General features: G+C 32.9%; 1 protein-coding gene across 2 annotated transcripts in view; it reads left to right on the top strand.

Annotated features, from left to right (window-relative positions):
* The window catches only part of LOC115878159 (insulin-like growth factor-binding protein complex acid labile subunit), a 73,620-nt gene that overhangs the window by 9,445 nt on the left and 39,585 nt on the right, over positions 1–24,590 (top strand). For both annotated transcript variants that reach the window (XM_030894542.1, XM_030894543.1), the window contains exon 3: positions 1,120–1,268. In XM_030894542.1, the coding sequence (XP_030750402.1) occupies positions 1,120–1,268 (149 nt within the window). The remainder of the gene's footprint in view (positions 1–1,119; positions 1,269–24,590) is intronic.

Below are 24,590 nucleotides of genomic sequence, written 5' to 3'. Positions count from 1 at the left end.
TCTTGATAAAAGAAACATATTTTCTCTTTACCGTTTTTTAATTGAGTCCAAATAGTTATTTTACTTAAGAAGATTTCCCAAAATATGATTTTTTGCTTAAATTTTGAGAACCACTGGATCTTTTCTGGGTAAATCTACTAGCTATGTTGCCATCATCATCATCATCAACCAGCCATTAAAGTCCACTGCTTTACGTAGGTCTCCCTCTTTTGCTTCCATAACTCCCTATCTTGAGCTATTTGCATCCAGTTACTGTGGATACGCCTTAAGTTGTAATGCCATCTGGTTGGAGGACGGCCTCTGCTCCTGAATGCATCTTGTTTTGGTGGTCTTGGTCTCCATTCTATTATTTTCTTCATCCATCGGTGATCGTTTAGCCTTGCAATGTGCCCTGCCCAATTCTATTTCAAAGTAGTTTTTTTCTCTATGGCATCCATGACTTTTGTTCTGCCTGCTTCCCCCCGTATTTTTCAATATTCGGTACTTTGTCTCTCAGAGATAGCTCCAATATTGATTTTTCTATTTTTTTATGTTGCCATATTATTAAGAAATTATGTTTTTTAACTAAAAACTAAGAAAAAAATCCAAAAATGTTTTCGAAAATTTTTGGAATTTTTTTTTAAAACCTCTTAATCGTGTTTCTGGCGTCGAAATATTCTACTCCTAAAATATTGGAACTTATTTAAGACTCACCCTGTATATTGAAAAATAAAATTTATCATCAGACAAATATTGTTTCTTTCTTTAAAGTTTCAGTTCCATTAAATTTCTTGAAATACTATTTATTTAAAGATTTTCTATGTAGAAAATGCCTCTAATAAAAATCTATTAGAAAAGTGACCATGACGGACTCTGCAAGACCAAGATTAAGACCTTGTTAGACTGCAAGATTAAGACTAAAGGAGTTTTGGTCTTGGTCTAGAATTTGCTCATCATAAATTTATTGAGAACGTTTCCATTAATTCCATAAAGTAATCGACTTATTTTAGAAACTATAGAAAATAACTACTATTTTCTAACTATTGCCAATTCCTATCTTACTGCATGACAATGAAATGGCTATAAAGCTATGAATAATTCCTTATGATTTCTGTTTCTAAAAATATGTACCTTTTCCAGGTTCTGGATATATTCAGGGGTTTCTTCTCACCATCAGACCGGATTCACCTGAAATTAAATAAATCCAGCATGCAAGATCTGCAGTATCGCGCATTTGCTGAACTCAATGCAACCATAGAGGAACTATCCTTAAATCATAATCATTTTGAGTAAGTACTTTTAGTTTTTATTAGTAAATAGTGTATAACAATATTCCAACTACAAAATAAATAATTATCTATTTAGTTAAAACAAAAAATTAACTTGCAATGTTCGTATGTAAATACCGTAAGTTTCATAATTTGCAAACCATCCTAATAGAGATGGGGAACAATCACTACCTGCGATATTTTCACAATGAAATAAAAGTAGCAATTCAGTTCTTAACAATATAAAAATAAACCGTGAATTATATAGCGATCCAAGTGTGATAGAAATGCAACCGTTTATCCCCGTAATATTTTAAGTCGAAAGTTGCCATAACACCATAAGATTAACATGGGCGGTATATGATTACGTGATGTATTCACAGAATGGTCTCGTCCAAGTAGAATATTCATGGGCGCCGGACAGGGGGGGCAAGAGGGGGCATTTGCCCCCCCCCCTGGATCACTGAAACAATAAAAATAAAAGCTATCTTCTTACATCCATCTGTAAAAAAATAATCATTATTATGAAATTGTTAGGTGTTACCTGTCAAATAATAAAAAATGTGGTAATTATTGGGAAAATTGGAAATCGTCCGATTTTCACCAAAATTGCTATACACACTATTTTGAGGTCGTAGATTACGAATCTATATCTACTATTTTTCTTGGCGGTCTCTTACCGTTTTTCAGAAAAACGGAAAATTATTTCAACATTGAATTTTTCTTTATTTCGGCCCTATAAAGTAATAATTTCACTCTATTTTCATTATATTAAAGTTTATATAAAAGCCACACTTGATTGGGGATAGAAAAGTGTCCAACATTTTACTGAAAAACACTTTTCTTAACAAAATAGCAAAGAAAATTGAGACCAGATGGAAGTTTGACATTTGATATATCCTTCTTTCTCTCTCCTATGTAATAAGAGAGACAAATATATTCTAGACCTAATCTAGAAATTTGAAAATTTACAACGTTGCCATATCTTCTATTTTTTCGGGTGATTAGGGATTTTAAATAAATTACCTATTATGAGATCGACAATAATTAAATATACACCTATATCCACAAAATTACGCGGAAGAGTTTTGATTGCATTGGTTTTAACTTCTTTGCGGAGGGGGTTAATCTTTTTTTAGTTAATCTAATAATATAACAACAAAAGATTAACACCCTCTGCATGGAAGTTGTAACCAATGCAATCAAAACTCTTTCGTGCAACTTCGTGGGTATAAATAGTCAGATCTCGTTGGTAAAATAGCAGTTATGGGAAGGAGCCGTTCTTCTGGCGACCGCCTTTCGTAATTCCAGAATGAGCGAAAAAAACACGCTAAATTTAGGTTTAGCATTGGCAACGTTGCTTTAAATGCCAGAAACACATAAACTTACTTCGGGTTTCTCTTATTACCGATTCTGAACCGTCCTAGAACTGTGATGCGTATGCGCAGAAGGAAATATGAAGACATTATTTCATTTGCGCATGCGCTGCAGAGTTCTTGGACGGTTCAGTCAGAATCGGTAATAACAAGAACCCGAACAAAGCTGTAACCTAACATTTTCAGATTGTTTACAAATTTATTTTAGCAAATTTTTCTCTATTATGCATAGAATTGGTTAAAAAAGTAACAGAAAATAGCAAAAACATTATTGATTATTGAATACCTAACAAAATATGTGCTAGAAAACGTTAAAAATATGAGAAATTAAGAAAAATTGGATATTGAAAATATTTTACGGTTTTCTGAAAAACGGTAAGAGACCGCCAAGAAAAAAGTTCAGATTCGTAATCTACGACTTCAAAATAGGGTGTATACCAATTTTGGTGAAAATTGGACGATTTTCAGTTTTCCCAATAATTACCAAAAATGTCAATTTTTTATTCATTTTTACCTTGCCCCCCCCCCTAAATTTCATTCTTCCGGCGCCCATGAGAATATTAATATTAATCATTCTGTCTTGCTGTTTTATCTGTTAATATTTTAATATTTAATAAATTACGCTCGCTTAAAGGATTATTATACAAAACATATAAAATTAGAAATTTGGTAGAAAAGATTTTTATACTTTAGTATGACGCCAACTTGTTAAAAAGAAGAAAGATATTTTTTATGGATTTCTAGTGAGTTTCATGGAAATTATGCAAAATGTAATTTATGTCGATATAAGTTGTCGTACAAGACGAATATCAAATTTTCAATTATACAGGGTGAGTCTTAAGTAAGTGCAAATATTTTTAGGGGTACTATATTTTTTTTAAATTTTTTGAAAAATTTTTAGGATTTTTTTTAGTTTTTAGTTAAAAATATAATTTGTTGATAATACGGCAACATAGGTAGTAGATTAAATTTACAAGACAGAAAACCTAAAAAAGATCCAGTAGCTCTCAAAATTTTAGGAAAAAAATTTTTTTTGGAAATTTTCAAAGTAAAATATCTCGGTTATTTTACATTTATTTGAAAAACGGCAAAGAGAAAAAATATGTTTCTTTTATCGAGATTTACCAGCCCTGAAAATATTTGTACGTATTTAAGACTCACCCTGTATAATTGTACCCTTTTTTATAATAAAATGAACAGAAAGACAGAAGTGTCTCTATACGGTGGTCTTATTTCGGTATGCCGCATATATGAGAAAGAATACCCAAATTTATGTTATAAAATTACCTACGATAGTGAAATCGCAAACAAAGTTTAAACGGGCCACAAATTATACGATTTATCGTACTACAAGTTGTACAGCTCCAAATCGTTTCGACCGTTGGATCAATGGTTGGATAGTTAGTGGCATTGTAGTATAACTTGCAGCTCGACTCTGTCGTTTCGTACGGAAGTACAGCATGCATAAAATCTGTAATACAACGCAGTAGTAGATACGATAGGTTTGATAGTTTGTGTGCAAGCACTTCTTGTTGAAACGAAATCTAAACATTTCTCGTGGCAAATAAGTACAATACAGTTCATAAAAATTGAAAATAAAAAGTTTTGGTCAGAATTTATCAAAATATATCGTTCCCATGCATGGTGTGTGGGATGTAAAAATTTACGAATACTTAAACAAAAATTAAAGAAGTGCATGTTATGAAAATATATTGGAAAAATTTAAAGAAATAAAAGCAGATGCTACTTTGGAATATTTGATTACAATTTTTAGGAGGGTTTTTCATCTTCGACTAAAAAAAACTACCACAATTGCAGCTATTTATTGACTAACTAGCTTTTTGACTAACACAAAGCCATGGCGAACCAGACAAAATCAACTGGGAAACGATTTATTGTACGACAGATATTAGACAGACTAGTAGTTTAAGTTCGTGGACAACAGTGCCTCCGATCCTTCGTTCAAACGGTTGAACCAAATTTGTGTTGTACGATAAATTGTATAATGTGTGGCCCGTTTTAAAAGTAGCTATGGGTATACAAAAAATTACAAAGTAGGTTAACTGTGAATGAGTAGTCACGCTATAGCCCAATTTAAATTTTATATCTTCTGACATTTGGTTAGGTTCTGACATTTGGTTGGTTACATATATTATATTAACGTTTAATATAATACATTATGTACTTTTAATTCCATAGAGGGCTGAACTCTTACATGGCGGATAAATTTCGTATTTATTGAGTATCTCCGGAACAGTAAAATATATCATAATGATACTACTTTTATTATCATTATTATTCAGTTTGTATAGGGTAATGATATCTAAACGTCTTATCGTTTGACCGAAAATTTAAACAAACTGCCATTAAACAAATAGAAACATCGGCAAAAATGCGATAACCAATAGGAATTTAAGGTCTTATCAACAATTTGTTGTTGTTTGGGAATCGCTTTCTTAAAATGGAGGAGACCAGTTCATTTCACTTAGCATGTGATTAACTATGTTCATTCCTTCAACTTCAGTTCAAAAAGCCTCACAAAAATACAGCGAGTAGCAGCTCTAGGTACAACTATAGCAAGGAACATAAAAGTAATTCTGGACTTGCAATCAATCGACTGGCTCGTGAAGGATCTGGCCGCTAAGGTTACCCTAAGATTAAGGGAATCTAATCTGTGGAACCAGACCAACTACGGTCACTCGAGGATATTGCCAATGAGAGGGAAAATCATGTTTATCATCTGTTAGACCAGAAAACGGACTATATGCCCACCCAACATGATTTTGGAACAAAGATAAGGAATCACATCCCGACAAGAAAAACATGAGAAAGCAACCGAGTAATGAACACTCAAGCGATAGCAGTCTACACAGATGCTTCCGTAACTTCAGGAGGCACAGGTATAGGCATCTTCTTAGAGGAACTCATGGAGGAACTAGACATCCCACGATCTTTAAGGGTATCGGATGGCTGTAATGTTCTATAAACAGAGGTTTACACCATAAAGGAAGCAGCCAGGTTATGGTATATGAGGGAAAATCGCTGAAAGACCAGCAGGAGATATCGTCATATACTCTGACAGCTTGGGCGCTGTAAGACACTGCAAGACCGTAAGAGTATGCATACTTGGCCTTGGTCTTGCGGAACTCTTGCACTCGTCGGTCAGATCAAACGCTAGTCTTGTCTTGCTTTCGGTGCAAGATAAAAAAATACAATAATATATAGCAAACATGGAAATAAAACTTTTAGATATTGACATTCTGCCATTCTGCTTGGTATAAATAAAATATGATTTTTGAAAGACTAAAGTGTAAAAAGTCGAATCATTTTAGATTGGGCATTTAAATTTTTTGAGATTCCGGCATCACGGTTTGGAAACTCTAAGTCTCATCTAGTTTGTATGTCTTGGGGATACCTTCCTTTTATCTATAGTAAGTTTGTCTATTTAAATTATTTGCGTTATGTCTGAATGTCTTGAAAAATTAATCGTTCCTGATATTCTAAAATGTTTATCAATCATTCTCTAACATGTTTTGTGTTTATTCAATTTGAATATTCTAATCGGAGAAATTGTTATTAATTTCAACACGGCGAGCATGCGAAAAATTCTCATCGTAATCGAAACTCGCACACATACACACACGCACGCACAGATTTCATTTATTGTTGTAATTATTTTTAATAATCATCATCGGCTCTCATTATAATTTACGATTATTTGTAGCGCGTCCGTGTCTATCTAGGCGCCACATTAATGAACGTTTTATTGCCTATAAAGAGACGATAATTTTTGCAAGAGATTACATATATCGGGTGCTCAAGTTCACGTTACGACATTCCTTCTTACGTACCCGAACACGAAAACATACAACAGAACAGCTGAAGATCCCTCCACTATACCGGGTGCGTCTCAAAAGTGGCTCACCCCTATAACTTTTTTATTTTTTTAGTTAAAAAAACGAGATTTGGTGTGTTAGTATATGAACATAAATTAGGATTGAATGACGTACTCAATTGTTTTCGGTCACTTCCTGTTTCACCGGAAATGACTACAACTTCTGATTTTTAAATGGCACCCTTGGTATCTTTTTACTTTATTCGGTAGAAAATAACACTCTGAATAGAATGACATATCATATGTCAACTTTTGACATTTTCGGATAGGGTTTATTCGAAATTATAACTTGCGGTTCGTAACAAAAATTTGACTCAAAATACCAAGTGTGTGGTATCAAATTATTCGCAAAAAAATGTTTTTTTCAAATATACTAACGAGCCACCCTTGTTCCATTTGAAAAAAAATTAAGATATGATTAAAAATACGATTTGGGCAAGACAAGACACTAAAAACATTAGACGATAAAATCTATTTTTCCAAATCTCCTTGATTAAGGATTAATGTTTTTAACATAGCTATGGTTACTCTAGCTATCACACTCTAGATTAAATACATAGCTATTACACTCTAGATTAAAATTTAAAATACAATTTTTTATTAAGCGAAAATGTCAAAAGTTGACATATGATATGTCATTCTATTCAGAATGTCATTTTTATCGAACACCGTAAAAAAATACCGAGGGTGCCATTTAAAAATCGGAAGTTGTAGTCATTTCCGGTGAAACAGGAAATGACCAAAAACAATTGAATATGTCAATCGATTCTAATTTATGTCATATACTGACATACCAAATCTCGTTTTTTTATTTTTCTTTGGAAACAAATTGCGTCTGCACTATGTGCGCATATTTGAAGTGAAACTTCTTCTTACTTCCGTCTATATGTCTGTCTGTCCGTCTCAGGATTCCATTCGGGGACCTCTGCCACGTGCCGAGTTTGGTTTCAATCCACCCATAATTAAGAGAGAAATCCTGATGATTTCGTCCATTTAGAGGCATCGGTTCGAAACGTCGAGGGCGTCATCCTGTAGCTCGTCCCCAATCATGCCGAAATCGATTCAATTTTTTCTTCAATATCAAATTCTTAGTCCCACCCTGATGAAGATGTAAACGAAACGTCATGTCTAACTTTGCAGGGTGGGAAAATTTGGAATCTTTTGGAAAAAAAATCATTTTTTTTTAATTTTAAGTAAAAAAACATAATATTATCTTTATAATATGGAAACATAGGTAGTAGGTTAAATTTACAAGAAAAAAAAACAGAAAAGATATAGTGGTTCTCAAAATTTAACCGAGAAATATTTTTTTTCTTAAATTTTCAAAGTAAAATAACTTGGTTATTTTGGACTTACTTGAAAAACGGCAAAGAGAAAATTTGTTTCTTTTATCGAGATCTACCAGCCCTAAAAATATTTGCTCTTATTTAAGGAACACCCTGTATATCATAAAAACACTAGTTAATTAAAATAAAAATATTATCATTAATAACCTAACCTCACATTTAATTTACCTTTTTTCGGTTGTTTTTATGCACTCGGGAGACAAATAACAATTTAACTCAAATGCACTTTTAATTACACCAAACTTACAAACAAAATTTCAAAAATCTTGTAATAAAAATTGTTTTTCGGTCCAATTATTCAATATTCTGGCAATATTTGCATCATATCCACATCCTGATGAGTTCACTCTTATTAAAAAATTACTTATTAGATTGTACAACTGTTTTTCAGAAGAGAACTCAATTATCCTACAGAGGCCAGCTCTCCATCCTCGACATCAGACGTACCAAGGTTCATGGCACGAATGGTCGTCGTCTCGGCGCACCCAGTGATAAGGTGTTCTGGTTTCCCCATTTTCCCCACAAAATCTGCATTCGCCGTTGTTTCTCAGTTTCAGCCTACTGAGGTGTTCGTTGAGGAGACAGCGTCCTGTTAGAAACCCCGTGACAATCCGAAGATTGTTTTTACTTAAATCAAGGAAAACCTTTGATTTTTCTCGGTCATAAGTTCTAAAGAACTTTTTCGAGTGTCTTAGACCGTTGGAGGACACCCATTCCAAGTTACGGATGGAGTCTTCCAGATTCTTCAGTTCCGCTTTCAGTTGGTTCCTGTTTGGAAAACAGAACGGTTCTGGTCCAGTTAGTGGAGTGTTCGCTCCTTTTCTAGCTAGATCATTTGCTTTTTCATTGCCTTCTATCCCTTGGTGAGCAGCCACCCAGAGTAGGAGGACTTTATTTTCTTTGCCTAATTTGTTGAGCTTCTCTAGGCATTCTTTGACCAACTTCGAATTGATGGTTACTGAGTTGATCGCGTTAAGTGCTGCTTGACTATCGGATAGGATGGCAATTTCCTGTTTTCGATAGTTCCTATCTAAGATAAATTGTACGCATCTTTCGATAGCGCAAATTTCTGCCTGAAGGATACTGGGGTAGGTGCCCATTGGTTCGGAGTATTCAGTTTTCGGCCCAAATACTCCTATCCCTGGCCCTGCTTTGGTTTTGGAAGCATCAGTATACCACGTGATGGTATGGTCTTTTATATGCTGAGTAAGCGTTTCTTTCTTCCAATCCTTAATTTTACTACTTACTTTAATCCTTAAAATTACCCAATACTACAGTGAGGTGTTTCTCAAAGTTGTAAATTCTTGGTATGTCATCAACTGGGAGTTGGAGAAGTGGAATTTTCTTTTTGAGGGTGTTCCAAGCCCCTGACCTGAAAATTCTCCCAGTACTGTTTCCGTCAGTAACCATTCTAATCATTGTCGCATTGGCATAACTACCGACGACAATGTGCAGTGGTGTTAGGTCTAGAATGACCTCCATTGCTGCTGTTGGACATGTTCTCATGGCACCTGTGATGCAGATACATGCCAGTCTCTGTATTTTGCCCAGGTTTTGCCTTGCTGTACGTTGCTCTAGTTTTGTATACCAAGCAACTGCTCCATAAGTAATCATGGGTCTTACTATCATGGTATACATCCAGCGCAAAATGTTAGGGGCGCAGCCCCACCTATTTCACGCCAGTCTTCTGCATATCATGAGAGCCTTTGTGGCTTTGCTGGTAATGTTCTTAATATGCCTGTTCCAGAGAAGTTTACTATCCAGGGTTATTCCCAGATATTTCACTTCCTGTGATGGCAGTATTTCCTTTCCATCTGGATGGATTCTTTTCAAGTTTTTCAAACTTCGCTTTCTGGTGAATGGCACTACTGCGGTTTTATCTGAGTTAATACTCAGCCCGACAGTCCTGCACCATCTCTCAGCGATGCGGAGTCCTCTTTGGATAATATCACACAGGGTGCCTTCATGTTTCCCCCGTGCAATGATGACTATGTCATCTGCGTACCCTATGCAGTGTATTCCCGCTAGAGTTAATCCTTCCAGTAGTTCATCCACTACCAAGTTCCACAGTAGGGGGGAGGTCACTCCACCTTGTGGAGTTCCTTGCGTTGTTTTAACAACTACAGTTTTGGTACCTATCTCAGCCTCTGCTGTTCGTGTTGAGAGCATTTCCCAAAACCAGCGAATTATCGTACTGTTCACCCTTCTTGTTTCAAGAGATCGCTTGACCGCCTTGTGAGGTATATTGTCAAACGCCCCTGCAATGTCCAAGAAGGCACAAAGTGCTGTTTCTTTGTTATCCAGGCTTGCCTGTATTAGCTCAGTTAACTGGTACAGAGCAGTTTCTGCGGATCTGCCCGCTCTATATGCATGCTGACTATCGTGCAGTGGTTTGGTTGGCTACATGTTGGCTACTAAAAGAGTAGTTGCACTCTCGCAAATATTTTCTGCCAGTTTTTGCAATCTGTCGAATATCGGCAGGTTGCAAAGCGTTTCAGTTGAATTCCGCTGCGAGGTTCGAGCGTTGCGTCCCAGCACGGAGATGGATTGACAAAAAATGAGTGCCTTACTGTGTGCTGCTATTAATTGTAGTATTGCAGCAGTATTGCAGTATCCATCGGATGGAAATCGGTAAGCTGATATATCAATAAACATTTAATTATATTTGTTTATTTTAGAAGCTGAGATATTATGTAATTAATTAAATGTTATTATTTTTTTTAGCATGTGGGCAGATTTTAAAAATAGTTTTTTTGAATAATTCTACATCTGAAAGAAAAATAATATACAAGGTGTTGCATTTAAAAAAAATGAGATACAACATTTCAAATATTACGATTTTGGTGACGCCATAAAAAATACCCTGTATGCGATAAAGTAAATTTTTCTAAACGAATTTATTCTGGTATCCTTCATGTTTAAGAAAACATAGCTAAGTATTAATATAGTTATATTCACTCTAGTTTTTTACTACTTTTCGTAGAGGTATAATGTTTTTAACCAAAGTTATAATAAATAAGAAATAGAATGGCAACACCGCAGTGTGCCGATGATCAATTTTTTTTATTTTATTTTATTGTGAACTCATATTTTCCTAAATACATATCTGTGAAACTATGGCGAGTGCCACGACTATACTTTGCCTAGGTAATAGACCACGACTATACAGCTACGTCAGTGGTCACGGGAGGTGAGAACAAGGTCATATAAAGTGGCAGAAAAAGAACAAAGGATTTGACAAGGAGTAAATATACTAGTTTCCTTATACTATGATAAGACAGTAAACGCCCTTCCTTTTTAACTGACAGGCAGAACGGAAGGTAGAACGTTATGTGTGGAAGGCCCTTAAGAGAAAATAATTTTATCAGGTTCCCCATGTAAAGTTATATTATTCGCAAATAAAAAATACTGAATGATTGCTAATAAATTATTTACATATGATAAATTGAAGAATAATTATTGGAGATAAAATAATTTATACCAAGATATGAAAACATTAGAAAATTATGTTTTACTGGCCTATTTGAATAAACGGAGGTATTTTAATAGATTTAGCAAATTAAAAAATGGAACATCAAGGTCTAAAAATTATTGTAATTTAAGACAATACAAGAATTTTGTATTTCCTGTTAAGTAAATCCTACTCGAAAACAGACAGATTAATGTTCTTTTTCTTAAAAAATGAGAATTATTCAATTTACAAGAAAATGACCTGTTAAAGTTGCATTACTACAAACTTTTAAATAATTTTTCATTTCCTCAATCAAATATTTATGACATTTTTTGGAGCTTCTTGTGGTTTAAAATGTTTAAATTTCTATTATAATCAAAACATAAATGAATTAAAATATTGGTTATATTTCCAATTTTTTTTTCTCAATAACTATGCGATGTAACGTTTTTTTACAAGAGTCAATAAATGTAGTAAATACTAGGAGGACCATTCTATGAAAAAAAATGAGTGGTCAGTGAAGTAGGAAAATATTTCTACTAAAATTTATGTAGGGGTGGGGGATGTAGGATATGTAGTTGATGCCCCCTAACGGATAAGCGAAGCATCTTTGTATATAAGTAAATTGACCACTTCCTATAGACCTATGCTAGAAAAATTCAGCCAACATGATTAGAGTTTTGCGCATATTCATGCTTATTCTCTCTACCTTTATATCTTAATGCTAAAATTAAACCAAAAAATGTGGTTTAAAATTTCCAACTTCAGTTCTTTACTTCTTCACTTTCAGCAATTTAAATAAAAATTATCATCTATACAGGGTGCTACAAATTCGAGGTACGAGCATTGGTATCACGGTAACCGTAATAGATACGAACATAGTTAAATTGGGGTAAAGTTGCGCTTTGGGATGTTCACCAAGATGCCATCAAAAAAGTTTTAAAAATTTCAACGATTTTTGGAAAATTGATTTTATTTTTTCCTATCGTTACTTTTTAGAAAATCAAAAAACTAATTGCACATTCTCATAGCCACTTTATTAGGGCTATCTGATAGTATTTTTAGATTTTCAAAATAGCTGATAATTAGATTACAGAGGCCAACTTATTTTTTTTACCTACGGACCTGCATTATTTATTTCAGGGTTGGTTTCCTGATTACAGTGATATGCCACACTTAATATTTTTTTATTTCGGACATTTGAACTTATTTAAACTAATTTCAAGTCCGGCTCTGTTCTTTTTAACATTTAATCTATTTATCGTTACAATATTGATTAGCTTTCAAACTTAACAATGACGTGAGGTAAAACATTGAATCCGGAAAATCAAATGCAATAAAATAATAAAAAATTATATAAAATAAATAATATAAATATAATATAATATAAACAATCAAATCATTTCTCCAGAAGATAAATTGGAAATGGTAGAGCAGTATAACAAAATAAGGGGGGGGGGCATTACTTGACGTCATTTATAAAAGTGAAATCAATACATCTCAACATTTACAGTAAAAAGTACGAAATGCATTTGGAAGTATAAGAAAAAGATCTGTTCAAAGAGCGATAAATAAAATTGAACGAAAAATAAATTTGTGCAACAGGGAGGGTGGTAACTCTTTCGAACATAGAGCATAGAGCATTAGAAACTAGTTTGTAGAAGTTTGATTTATTTACGATAACTACGATTAATATGATGCATATTATTAGATCGTACAGTGAGATTTCAAATTCACAATAAAAAAAATAAAAAAAATATTTTTAAATTGCTGACCTGGATATTATTTATTTGAATCTTTCAATTAGATCGATTTTCCTCATTCAATTTTAATTAGCGCTGATCAATATTGTTGCGATGAATATAATCAGATTAAATAATTTAAAGATCGGACTTGAAATTATTTTAAATAATAATTAAATAGTTTTGTTGTTGTTAGAGTACCCAAAACAAAAGAATATATAAAGTGTGACATATTATTGTACTCAGGAGACCGAGTACTTTTAAAACCTGAAATAAAAAATGCAGGTTCCTATTTTAACTTTTTTGATGGCATCTTGGTGAACATCCCAAGGCGAGACTTTGCCCCATTTTAACTATCTTCGTATCTATTTCGGTTTCCGAGATACCAATGCTCGTGCCTCGAATTTGTAGCACCCTGTATATTACCGATTTCTACAGATGACACCCCGAAAAAGACAGTAAAAACAATTAAATTTTGAATTTAAACGACAAACTATTTGTTACTGTCATATATTCTATAATTCTAAGACTTTGTATATTTATACTGTATTTCAATTTCAGTTTGCATCAAGCTAAGCCCTCATATTTATACAGGGTGAGTTTCCTACGATGTTCTTTATGGGTATCTCGGAAACTACTGGAGATATAGAGTCGGTTAAATGGGGAAAGAATTGCAGTTTTGTGGGGTTATAAATATGCCCCTTTCAGATTTTTGAAAAAGTTCATGGCTTACTAGATATTTAAAAAAAAACAAATTTCGGCTATTTTAAAAATTGTCCCTAATTCCATTGTAATCTATTTTAGATAAAAAAATTTCAGATAAAAGTTGTAGATAATCATTTACATCCTTAATGAATTTATGTTTTCCGATTTTTTCTAAAGTCTATCATTTTTGACATATGACATAAACATATGTTTTTTAAAATGGAAACTATAGTTGGCCATGACTTCATAAAAAGCACCATTTTTTAAGCTTTTTAGCGATATTAGCTGTAATATGTTTTTTTCGAAAAATTACTGAGTTATAGCCAATTCTTATCATTTTTAAACAATTTCACGTAGTTAGCCATGGAAACAAGTTCAATCGTTGTTGCTCTCAGAAATGTGAAACTGTCACATCCAAACTTTGTAAATTAAAATTAACAAAAATTGTAAATATTAATTTTTCAAATGAAGAAAAGTGTCTAAGATTTTTGGTTCAACTTTTCTTGGTCATACATTAAACTTAATCTCTTAGTTGGCATGGTATTCTTATTCTGTTATAATTTATAACTTATAAAAAGACAGAATATATTATTAAACGGTTCTTTATTTTTATATAAAAAAATAATATCAATACATACGCTATAAGTTATTTTAGAAAATGTTCAAAAAATCCGCCATTGTTTTGAGTACAAAAATGCATCTTTTTAAAACTAAATTACTAGCTAATCTCACAGAACGACCGGTCGACTTAATTAAACTTCTTCCATACCGCCTCTTCGAGTGCCTCTCTTAATTCATAAGTTCCTTTGTAAACCTTGTTGTTACCATACCGCATAAAAAAATCTAAAATGGATAGGTTATGTGATCGAGGAGGCCCATACAATTGGTCCACCTCTTCCTATCCCTGAGTTTGCATAATTATAATATAAATAATTTTTAACATTTCTTTCATGATGGGGGAGTGTCATAATGAAAGTCATGTTGGAACCACTCTATTGATGCGCGAGTATCTAAATTTAACTTTTCTGACATGTCTTCAAAACCGTTCTCTAAAAAACGTGAGTAACGTTCACCGGTCAACGTATCCTCGAAAATGTATGGCCAAGAAAAGTTGAACCAATAATCCTACTTGCTTTAATTCACGAAAAATTCATATTTACCATTTTTGTTAATTTTAATTTACAATGTTTGGATGTGACAGTTTCATATTTCTGAGAGCAACGACGATTGGACTTGTTTCCATGGCTAACTATGTGAAATTGTTTAAAAATGATAAGAATTGGCTATAACGCAGTAATTTTTCGAAAAAACATATTAAAGCTTATATCGCTAAAAAGCTTAAAAAATGGCGCTTTTTATGAAGTCATGGCCAACTATGGTTTCCATTTAAAAAAAACATGTTTGTGTCATATGTCAAATAGAAAAATGCTTTAGAAAAAAATGGAGGACACAAACTCATTAGGGATGTGATTATCTACAACTTTTATCTGAAAACTTTTTGTCTAAAATAGATTATAATGGAATCAGGGACAATTTTTAAAATAGCCGAAATTTGTTTTTTTCGAAATTTCTAGTAAGCCATGAACTTTTTAAAAAATCTGAAAGGCGCATATTTATGACCCCACAAAACTGCAATTCTTTCCCCATTTAACCGATTCTCTATCTTCAGTAGTTTCCGAGATACCCATAGAGAACATCGTAGAAAACTCACCCTGTATTCACCAAACTGTTAAAAAATTGGAAGCTATTCAATTGTCAGGATTTCGTTCCTGACAACCATTTAAACAAAACAGTATTCCTTTATATGAAGGAATTAATATTCTAATGTAATTCACGCTAAGACTCGATGATTTCTAAGAATAAAGCCTGAAAGTAGAATAGATTCTCTCCATTAGTTCTTCAGAAAAACGACGTTGTCATTTGTAAACATTCCAACCACACGAAAACTAATTAATCGCAAAGCAAATACGATAACACTAATCATATTACAAGTTGAAAAGGCGATTGAGCGTTGAAAACTTATAGTAACAAAAAACATACGGAACATAAGAAAAGATTGGTATTTTTTTGTTACGGCATTATACATATTTATTATTTATCATTAAAAAATAGATGTAGAAATGAAGGTTTAAAGTTTAAAATGATGGTAAATTTCAATGAACTGTCAACTTAGTCTCAGAAAGTAAAACGGACTCATGCGGCATTAAAACAAAAAAAATCAAACGTCACAAAGAATCTTTTAAACAGTTTCAAATGTTGCAACTAATATAAAAGGATTTAAAAGTAACACCTTGTAAGTATTTATACAGGGTGGCTGATATGTATGGGAACAGGCGAATATTAGGTAAAATAGAAGAGGTACCACAAAAAGTTAAATATAAAAGTTATAGGGTTTTTAAATATCTACTAGCGGTTAGCGGGTAATAAATTTAAGTATACAGGTTCGGTTATAAGGTCGTGGCACATCAAATTTTCATTTTTTTTAAATGGAATCTCCTGTATATTATTGTCATATTTCGGTTCTTTCTTCAATTCTAAGTAAAAATCGAGATACACACAATGTACCACAAACCGACAGTTTCCGAGTTATTGGCTTTTGAAAATATTACTTAAACAATTCCATTTAATTAATTTCGATGTGTTTGACACTTAATAATACTTGACGTTAGTTTTCAAGTTAGCATTTATAGATGTATAAAATGAGATCATATCAAGTCTGGAAATTACAGAATTTTCGTTTAACATTTCAAAATCAAAACTTCATAATTCGGAAATTTTGAATTCATGTACATTATGTGTATTACGATTATAATAATCGACTGTTCCCATACATATCAGCGATCGTGCTTTTGTACTTAAGCGTAAAAGTGCTTTAGTTTTATGCCTAGCCGTTAAATTGACTTTTTTATATTGTGAATCACGTCGCAAAAATTAATACTTTTGTGGCGTTCGAAAAAAAGTCAGTACTTTAAATTTATAGAACTACTTTGTTACCTTGGATACTACTTTAAAATGAACAAAATAAAGTAGAGCATAAGAATAAACTTATGTGGAGCGTGATCATATTAGAAGTTGAAGGACTAAAGCTGGATTTATAAACTCGGGAGTTGAGGTTCAGTTGCCGTTCAAAATGTTCAACGCTATAAAATCAACGCGCGCATTTATAAAGTCAGTTGGTCGAAAAGTTGGCAGTTCGTTTTACGTTCAACGGAGTTCAAAGATGGTCAATGTTTATGTCAGCAGTTGCGGGCAGTTGGCGACCGCTGGCGACGTTCGGCGACAGCCAATGAATAAGCGCCTGTCGATCACGTGAAGCACAGTACGCCGTGGCATTGCCTGTCGATCACGTGAAGCACAGTACGCCGTGGCATTGGAAAATGACCCTTATTGTTGTTTCATTATTTCTGTTAATGTAATGTTTATATTTTGCGTAATCGTGGATTACTGTGTTTGGTGTGGTGTGTTTCTGTGTTTGAACTTTGACAAATACCAAAAGTATTTTTAAATCGAAAGAAAAACGTTCGAAATTTTCACAATTCCAAACCTAACCTACAACCAAAACTTACAGTTTATAAATGCAAAAATATTGAACCTCAACTGCCGCGAACATCCAACTGCAACTGAACCTCAACTGAACGCCAACTTCCGAGTTTATAAATCCAGCTTAATACTGTTCATACACCTCGATCATAAAAGCCGCAACAAGTTAAATGATGGTTGGGGTCAGATATAGGGTTTCCGGAACCGGAGCCTTTTGTCGGAACCCGGAATTTCGGTACTACGCCTCTAATGAACCTGGACTTCCCGTTTTTTTCGGTACTTTCGGTACTGGCTAATTTTTTGTTTAATAATGGCACATTTCGTCAATCAGCAAGCAAGGGATGGTTTTCAAAAATAAAATCGATAGAAATACGTATGTATTTTTTAATGAAAATAATTATTAAATAATCAGTCAAAAAAATGCAAATTTCTATAAAAAACAACATAAAAAATAACTAATATATTGAGCAACATTATACTTATAATAATAACATATCTAAACTTCAGTAATTATTAATAAACATTATAGAAACTTCAAAAGAAATTCCGAAGTAAGAACAATAAGAGATAACATCACTATTTATTTAGAAGAGTTTGATTTCGACCGCTAGAAAGTATCAATGAACTTTCGCATGTAACAAAAAATAATTTTTTAATTACTGTTAATGAGCAAAAAAAATATGGGTATATATCGAAAGAACCGAGAATTTTTATTTCTAAAAATACACACTAATTCCCCGGTTCTTTGATGGCTCAAAAGAACCGGAAATTCATGATACTTTCGAGACTGGGATTTCCCGGTTCTGAAGCCTAATCAACACAAATCAACACAAGTGACAACAACACCAAACAACAAACAACATAAACCAACTTATAAATAAATTTGAAAAAAATACATTTTCAATTAAAAATGCAAATGCATATAAAAACATAACGTAAAGTATAACTAATATATTGCGCAACATTAATACTTACTAATAAAATAACATATATCTTAACTTCAATAAGTGTTAATAAATATTATACGAACTTCAAAAGAACTTCTCTTCAAAAGAACAATGAACTTTCGCATGTAACAAAAAATAATTTTTAATTACATTTTTTTTTTACAAAAAAATCGGTACCGACAGTACTGAAAGAACCGGGAATTTTTATTTCGAGTCCCGGTTCTTTGATGTCTCAAAAGAACCGGGAATTCCCGGTACTTTCGGTACCGAGATTTCCCGGTTCTGAACCCTAGTCAGATACAAAATGAATTTGGCGTTGAGCTACAGACTGTAGAGGTTGACTTCTTTTTGTTTTCATTTGTGTTGTTTCATTGTGTTGTCACAAGACAATAGTATGAAATGTGCAACTGCAAACACAGTATTCCTTGCCCAAGATGAATTTTCACGACTAAACCAAACGTTGGTTCTAATGTTGGTTAAAAAAATGCACAAAATATTACAACCAATATTGGAAACTATTTTGGAGGGCATCTGATGCAGTCTTGGGCCGGATTCATACTAAAAAATTGTTATTCGAAAATAGATAATAATTCAGGTCGATTGTGGTCCCTCTTCTCATCTCTAGGTTATATTTTTTTCAAAAGGTCTAATAACTTGGAGACTGAACCCTCCATATAGCTCTTGGTCAATGGCTTATCACTGCCTAATACAAAAATCGCACATTTGGCTGGCGGTCGCACTCACATAAAATGTTTCTATTGTTTCTTCTTAAGATTAACAAAATCTGCACATAGTTCAGTCCGTCAATCCCAGCTTTGACAGTCTTCCTATATTTGCTTATCCGATCTGCTGTAAATTTTAGCGAACATTCTATTATAATTTTTTTCACCTGCCTCCGTTTTGTGGCCATTCTCGTAACTGCTTTTGCAGCGCAGCAGAAGGGTTCTGGGCCCATGCATAGCAATAAGAATATAGTGCCTATCCAATTTATTACTCTGAGCTTCGAAATGACAAATTAATAATGTTGGAAGCGACCGAGACGGGATAACCTCCGACCCCATTAACTTTCAATAATTATTACGCCCAAATTGAATCAATTTGATATTGCGATCGGCGGGGCTAATTGACAATTGATTGGGCCACGTTGGCTTCGTTTGGCAGCACCGGTTATAGTGCAATTGCGGAATTGGCACTATACCTGCACACTGAACGAAAAACCGTTTATGTTCTCTGCGTTGTTGTCGGAAATTGCAAATTCCCTTTTGATTATGCCATTGCACTTAGTAGATTGCGCGTAATGGGAATGTGTTTATTGAAAGTAGTTTTATTGTAAAATAATCCTAATTGGAAATGTTTACTAAGAATAATATTAAAGTGGAAGTATGTAGGTTTTTCTTTGAAGACCTAATTGATTAATAATTCTGTTTGTCTGTTTTGAAGATTTGTAGCTAATACACTTATACAGAGTGAGTTTGAAATAAGGGCAAAATGGTTTTCAACATTTAAGCAAAAAAAAAATTTTAAAGTTCTTAAATATCTCGGTTATTTTGGACTTTTTTGAAAAATGGCAAAGAGAAAATATATATCTACCAGCCCTGAAAACATTTGCGCTTTTGAAAGACCCACCCTGTATAAAAAAATCTTATAGGTACAATACCATCGAAAAGAAAAATATAGTCATTTGAAAGCCAGCTCGACTTTTTTTTTTGATCATCACTCTATAATAATTATATACCTACATAAAATATTAAATAGACAGACCTACTCGGCTACTCCATACAAGGTTTCTCAGAAATAAGTGCAAGTATTTTAACTGGTAGTATATTTCGACCGTAGAAACAGGTCTATATGAGGTTTTCTTTTGCGAAAAAAATTGTTAAAATTTTTATATTTTTCTTAACATTTTCCGGGAAATTTTAAAAAACTTTTTAGTGCCACTTGTTTATTCATCTGAATTTTTTTACGGCATATCTAAACTTTGCATTGTTGTCACCTCCTACATTACCCATTTTCCACATATTTTTATTCACTGTAATTTCCAGTGTCTATTTCATAGAATAACTAACTGAAAGAAATGAAAATTCCTATGTTAAAGCTTGGAAACACGCGCTCGCTGCGATCCAAGCGGGCTACTGGCAGAACTAAAGGTTTGCGCCATATTTTTAAATGGACCTTTACTGCCAGTTCATAAGTTTTTTAATTATATTTGGTAATTTCAATCTTGATTATTAATTTATTTGTAACAAAACATTTACAAAAAAATTTTTTTTGATTGAAGATTGAAATTATCCCTGAAATTAGAATTAAACACGAAAAATTTGTAACTTGATTATTTTATTATAACATTGTTAATAAAATTAAATATAAAACATTCAATACTATACAAGTATATATAAAAGTTGTCAGAATTTATACAACCAGTTATAAATAATTATAAAAAAAGGTTATAAATTATAAATAAACAAATCATTATATAAAAGGCATATTAATTAACGTGTATCTAATTTGGTATAACTTTAATCCCAACTTTAATGACCTATTCAAACAGAAACTTCTTACAATTCGCGTTGTATAATACACAAAGTAAAGGAACAAAGTTGTTAGTAAATCTATTCTCGATGACTCGAAGCATTTTTTTACAAACAAAACAGGACATATAAAGCTTATCAATAATACAAGGGTATAGAAAATGTATAAATAAAGTAAATAAAAATATATTTTCAAACTAAATGATTAATGATTATACTCGTTTAAATAAATAAGTAATTTTTTTAAAATTACTTGTTTGTCTTTGCAAATTTGAATATTTAATAATTAATACCTAAAACCGTACCCTTCCGGTCTATTTATTACTAATAAAATTATATAAGGATTCTTGCCACTTAACTGCTGATATAGAAATCATAGACAAATAGAAATTTAATTCTACGCTGTGTTTGTCATAATGTGGATCAACCTGCTCTCACTACCGGTTTCGGAGCCCTACTCCATCATCAGGTGAGCTTGGGCAGATCCACAAAATGACAACCACAGTGCAGAGATAGTTAATTCCGACTTGTCGGAATGTGTCGGTTAGATATTAAGTCCCGAACGGGAGATAGCGGCCTGCGTGCTATGGTAGTACTTTCGTACCACCGAAGCGCAACTATTGATAGTAAAAGGATGGTAAAAGGGCCTCGGTGGTACGAAAGTACTACCATTGCACGCAGGCCGCTATCTCCCGTTCGGGACTTAATATCTAACCGGCACATTCCGACAAGTCGGAATTAACTATCTCTGCGCTGTGGTTGTCATTTTGTGGATCTGCCCAAGCTCACCTGATGATGGAGTAGGGCTCCGGAACCGGTAGTGAGAGCAGGTTGATCCACATTATGACAAACAAAAGTGTAGAATTAAATTTCTATATCAGCAGTTAAGTGGCAAGAATCCTATACTGTAAGAAATTTGTTTCCTATTTTATTACTAATAATAGACAGATATACTATTATTACTAATACTTCTAGAAAAAAAAAACATGAATTATTTTTACGCATACCTAGAACATTTTTACAGTTATTTTCAGCTACATACACTGAAAAAATAAATCTTAACATTGTAAGTAACATTGTATTGTAAAAAAAAACAGTTTTTTAAGTAGGTACTTAATATCCGGTTCTTGCCGGCGCCGGCGGTTCTTAAAATGTTTTTTAATTTATATTTTTATACATTTTTTTAAATTTTAAAGTTAAGGTTAAATAGCTCAGTCATTTTCAATTTGTTGAAATGAACAGAGATAAGGAAGCAACGCTACATTTAAAAAGTTTTACGATCAAAGCAGCTTTGGCTTTGACATGAAAATTATTTAGTACATAGGGGAATATAAAAAAAATAAATTATATAATATGAATTTTAAAATTTTGATCATCTCACACACTGGTTAAAGGTCTAGTATTTAATATTTAATATTCTATAACTCTTGATTTTATGATATATAACATGATTTTATCCATTTACAGTTTTCCTTTTGTAAAATTTTCTAGATACGCCTGTGTTCTGCAATGTCCATATATGCTTTATTTGTAATTTTATGACGTAAATTTTTTTGAATTGATTTGTATTGTATGACATTTTTTTTTATTATTTGTATATTTATTTTTGTGCTTTTTTTTGTTTTGTGAATGTTTTATGTCGATGAAGCTGTTTTGGCTTTTTGTACAATAAAGCGTTAAAAAAAATATATACTATTTTGGTTGGTATTTTCATAATAATTACGTCAAATATTCTTTTAAAACCGCTTAAAATAAATCCAATTAGACTTATCATAAACCCATTTTAGTTGAAAAGCAAATTAACCTTAATCACAACTATTTACCGTTTGCCTTACACTGATCGACAGAATCAACCAAATGGTATTGTTTATTACCACAGTTTGCATATATCTATCGGTAGAGGTATTCCATTAAGGAACTATTTAAAACCAATTAAACCGGCAATAATGTTATTGTTTTGTTTACTAATCAGAGGCGTCCAAACGTTTGTTAATTAGAGAGAAAAAAGAAGTAAAAATAACTTACTGTTTTTAAGGTTTTTGGGTAAACGAGATAGACACTAATATTATTATATGTAATATATATTTTAAATATTTTTTATTTTTGGTTGACCTCTTTGATCCTTTTTCAAAATGCAAGCGAGAAATTTTTGGTCAAATTTAAGGTGTTATATTTTTGTTATTTTTAGCCCTATTTTCATGAATTTTTTAGCAACCATGTCAGAACCATGTCTCTTGAGTTTTTGGATGATGTCAATACATGCCTTGGTTAATATTTAAGAGCGAAATGAGCTTGCCACCAACAATTTCTAATTTTTTCAATTATCATTTCTTTTTTGAAGTTATTTTTAATGTGTCAAGGCGGTATTGGTGATTATTGTCAACTATATACTACTTTTGAACTGCCCACTGTCCATCATGTTCGACGTTTGGCAAATGCTTGGCAGGAGGGTAACAGGTTGCGAAGCAGTACCAGCTTCATTAAATGAACTTCGTTAGGTCCTTAAAGAAGAATGGGAAAACATAACGCATATGATACCGTGCTGGCAACGGTTACTTTTGGGTCGGCATTTACATGTGTGGAAGTAAATCGCATAGGGATCTTATTAAGTCGGAGTAAGAGAAATGCGACCGACTGACGCGACGCGCAACGGTGTGCTGTTGCCGCGTTGCCGATACGCCTTTCCCTATCAAGTAAAGTAAAATCACGATCGCAAACCGCTTATTTTTAAAAGACTTTATTTTTCAAGAGATAACTAGATAAAATCGTTAGACATGTTTCTGAGCATCTGAAATGGAATTATAAGGATATCGTTAAGATGTCATTTTTTTATAACGAGAAAACGTAAGTTAGCACATAACAGGCCATAACTCAAGAACCACTTTAGATATTGAAACTTTTTTTATTTTCAAGATCGGATATTTTACAATATGTTTACTTAAGAAAAATTCGATAAGGTTGTTTTTTCTATTCAAAAATTGTAAACAATCCATCTGTTTACTTTTAGAGCATAGCAATTTTCAGCAATCGTGTAATTTTTTTATTGATAAAGATTTTCACATACTGTCTACAAAAAAAATACAGCAGAAATATTAACAAAAGTTCTTGAAAAAACTACAATCTATTATTTCTAATAGATTTCGAGATATCGATTTTTGAGTTCTAATAGCGCGACCACTATCGAACACCCACTCAATTCCACTTATTTTTACCCAAAATACAAGTGTTTCTAGCTTGCACTTAAAAAAATTCAAGCTATAGGGCAAATTACAACGATTCGTTAATAAATGAACAAATTAAGTATCACGAGACGTGAGACGTAATTAAATCGTGAAGCTGAACGCATGACGTACACCTTTCCCTAGAACTTTAAGTACTGACAGAGGTATTGATTGGGTCTACTGGTCAACTGCGACAAATCTGCTATATCCCCTTCCACGTTTCTTAGCGATGTGCACAGTTTCTCGGTTTATTTCATATGTTTGGCAACGTGTTTACTGTCCTCTCTTCTTACATACGGAAATCTCGAGCCAAGACTAACCTTTGCCAGCCCTTAGTATATGCAGCCTCAATGACAGTATGAACGGACGTATACAGGCAAGGGCGGCAAATGTTTTATTTAATATCGTTAGTTCTGTTATCAGTTCATTTCGCACTTAGAAATTAACCAAAGCATGTATTGACATTAATAAAAAAAATTGACTCAGGAGTCCTGGTTCTGACCATAAAATTATATTTTAGGAAAATTTACAGGCGAAATGATTGCACAGGGTGTTTTAAAGTTAGGATAAAAAAACAACTCCTCGATTAATC

The sequence above is a fragment of the Sitophilus oryzae genome, unplaced genomic scaffold (assembly GCF_002938485.1).
Source record: "Sitophilus oryzae breed Bouriz unplaced genomic scaffold, Soryzae_2.0 scaffold_1500_pilon_pilon, whole genome shotgun sequence".
NCBI classification, from domain to species: domain Eukaryota; kingdom Metazoa; phylum Arthropoda; class Insecta; order Coleoptera; family Curculionidae; genus Sitophilus; species Sitophilus oryzae.
This window is presented reverse-complemented; position numbering and strand designations above follow the sequence as displayed.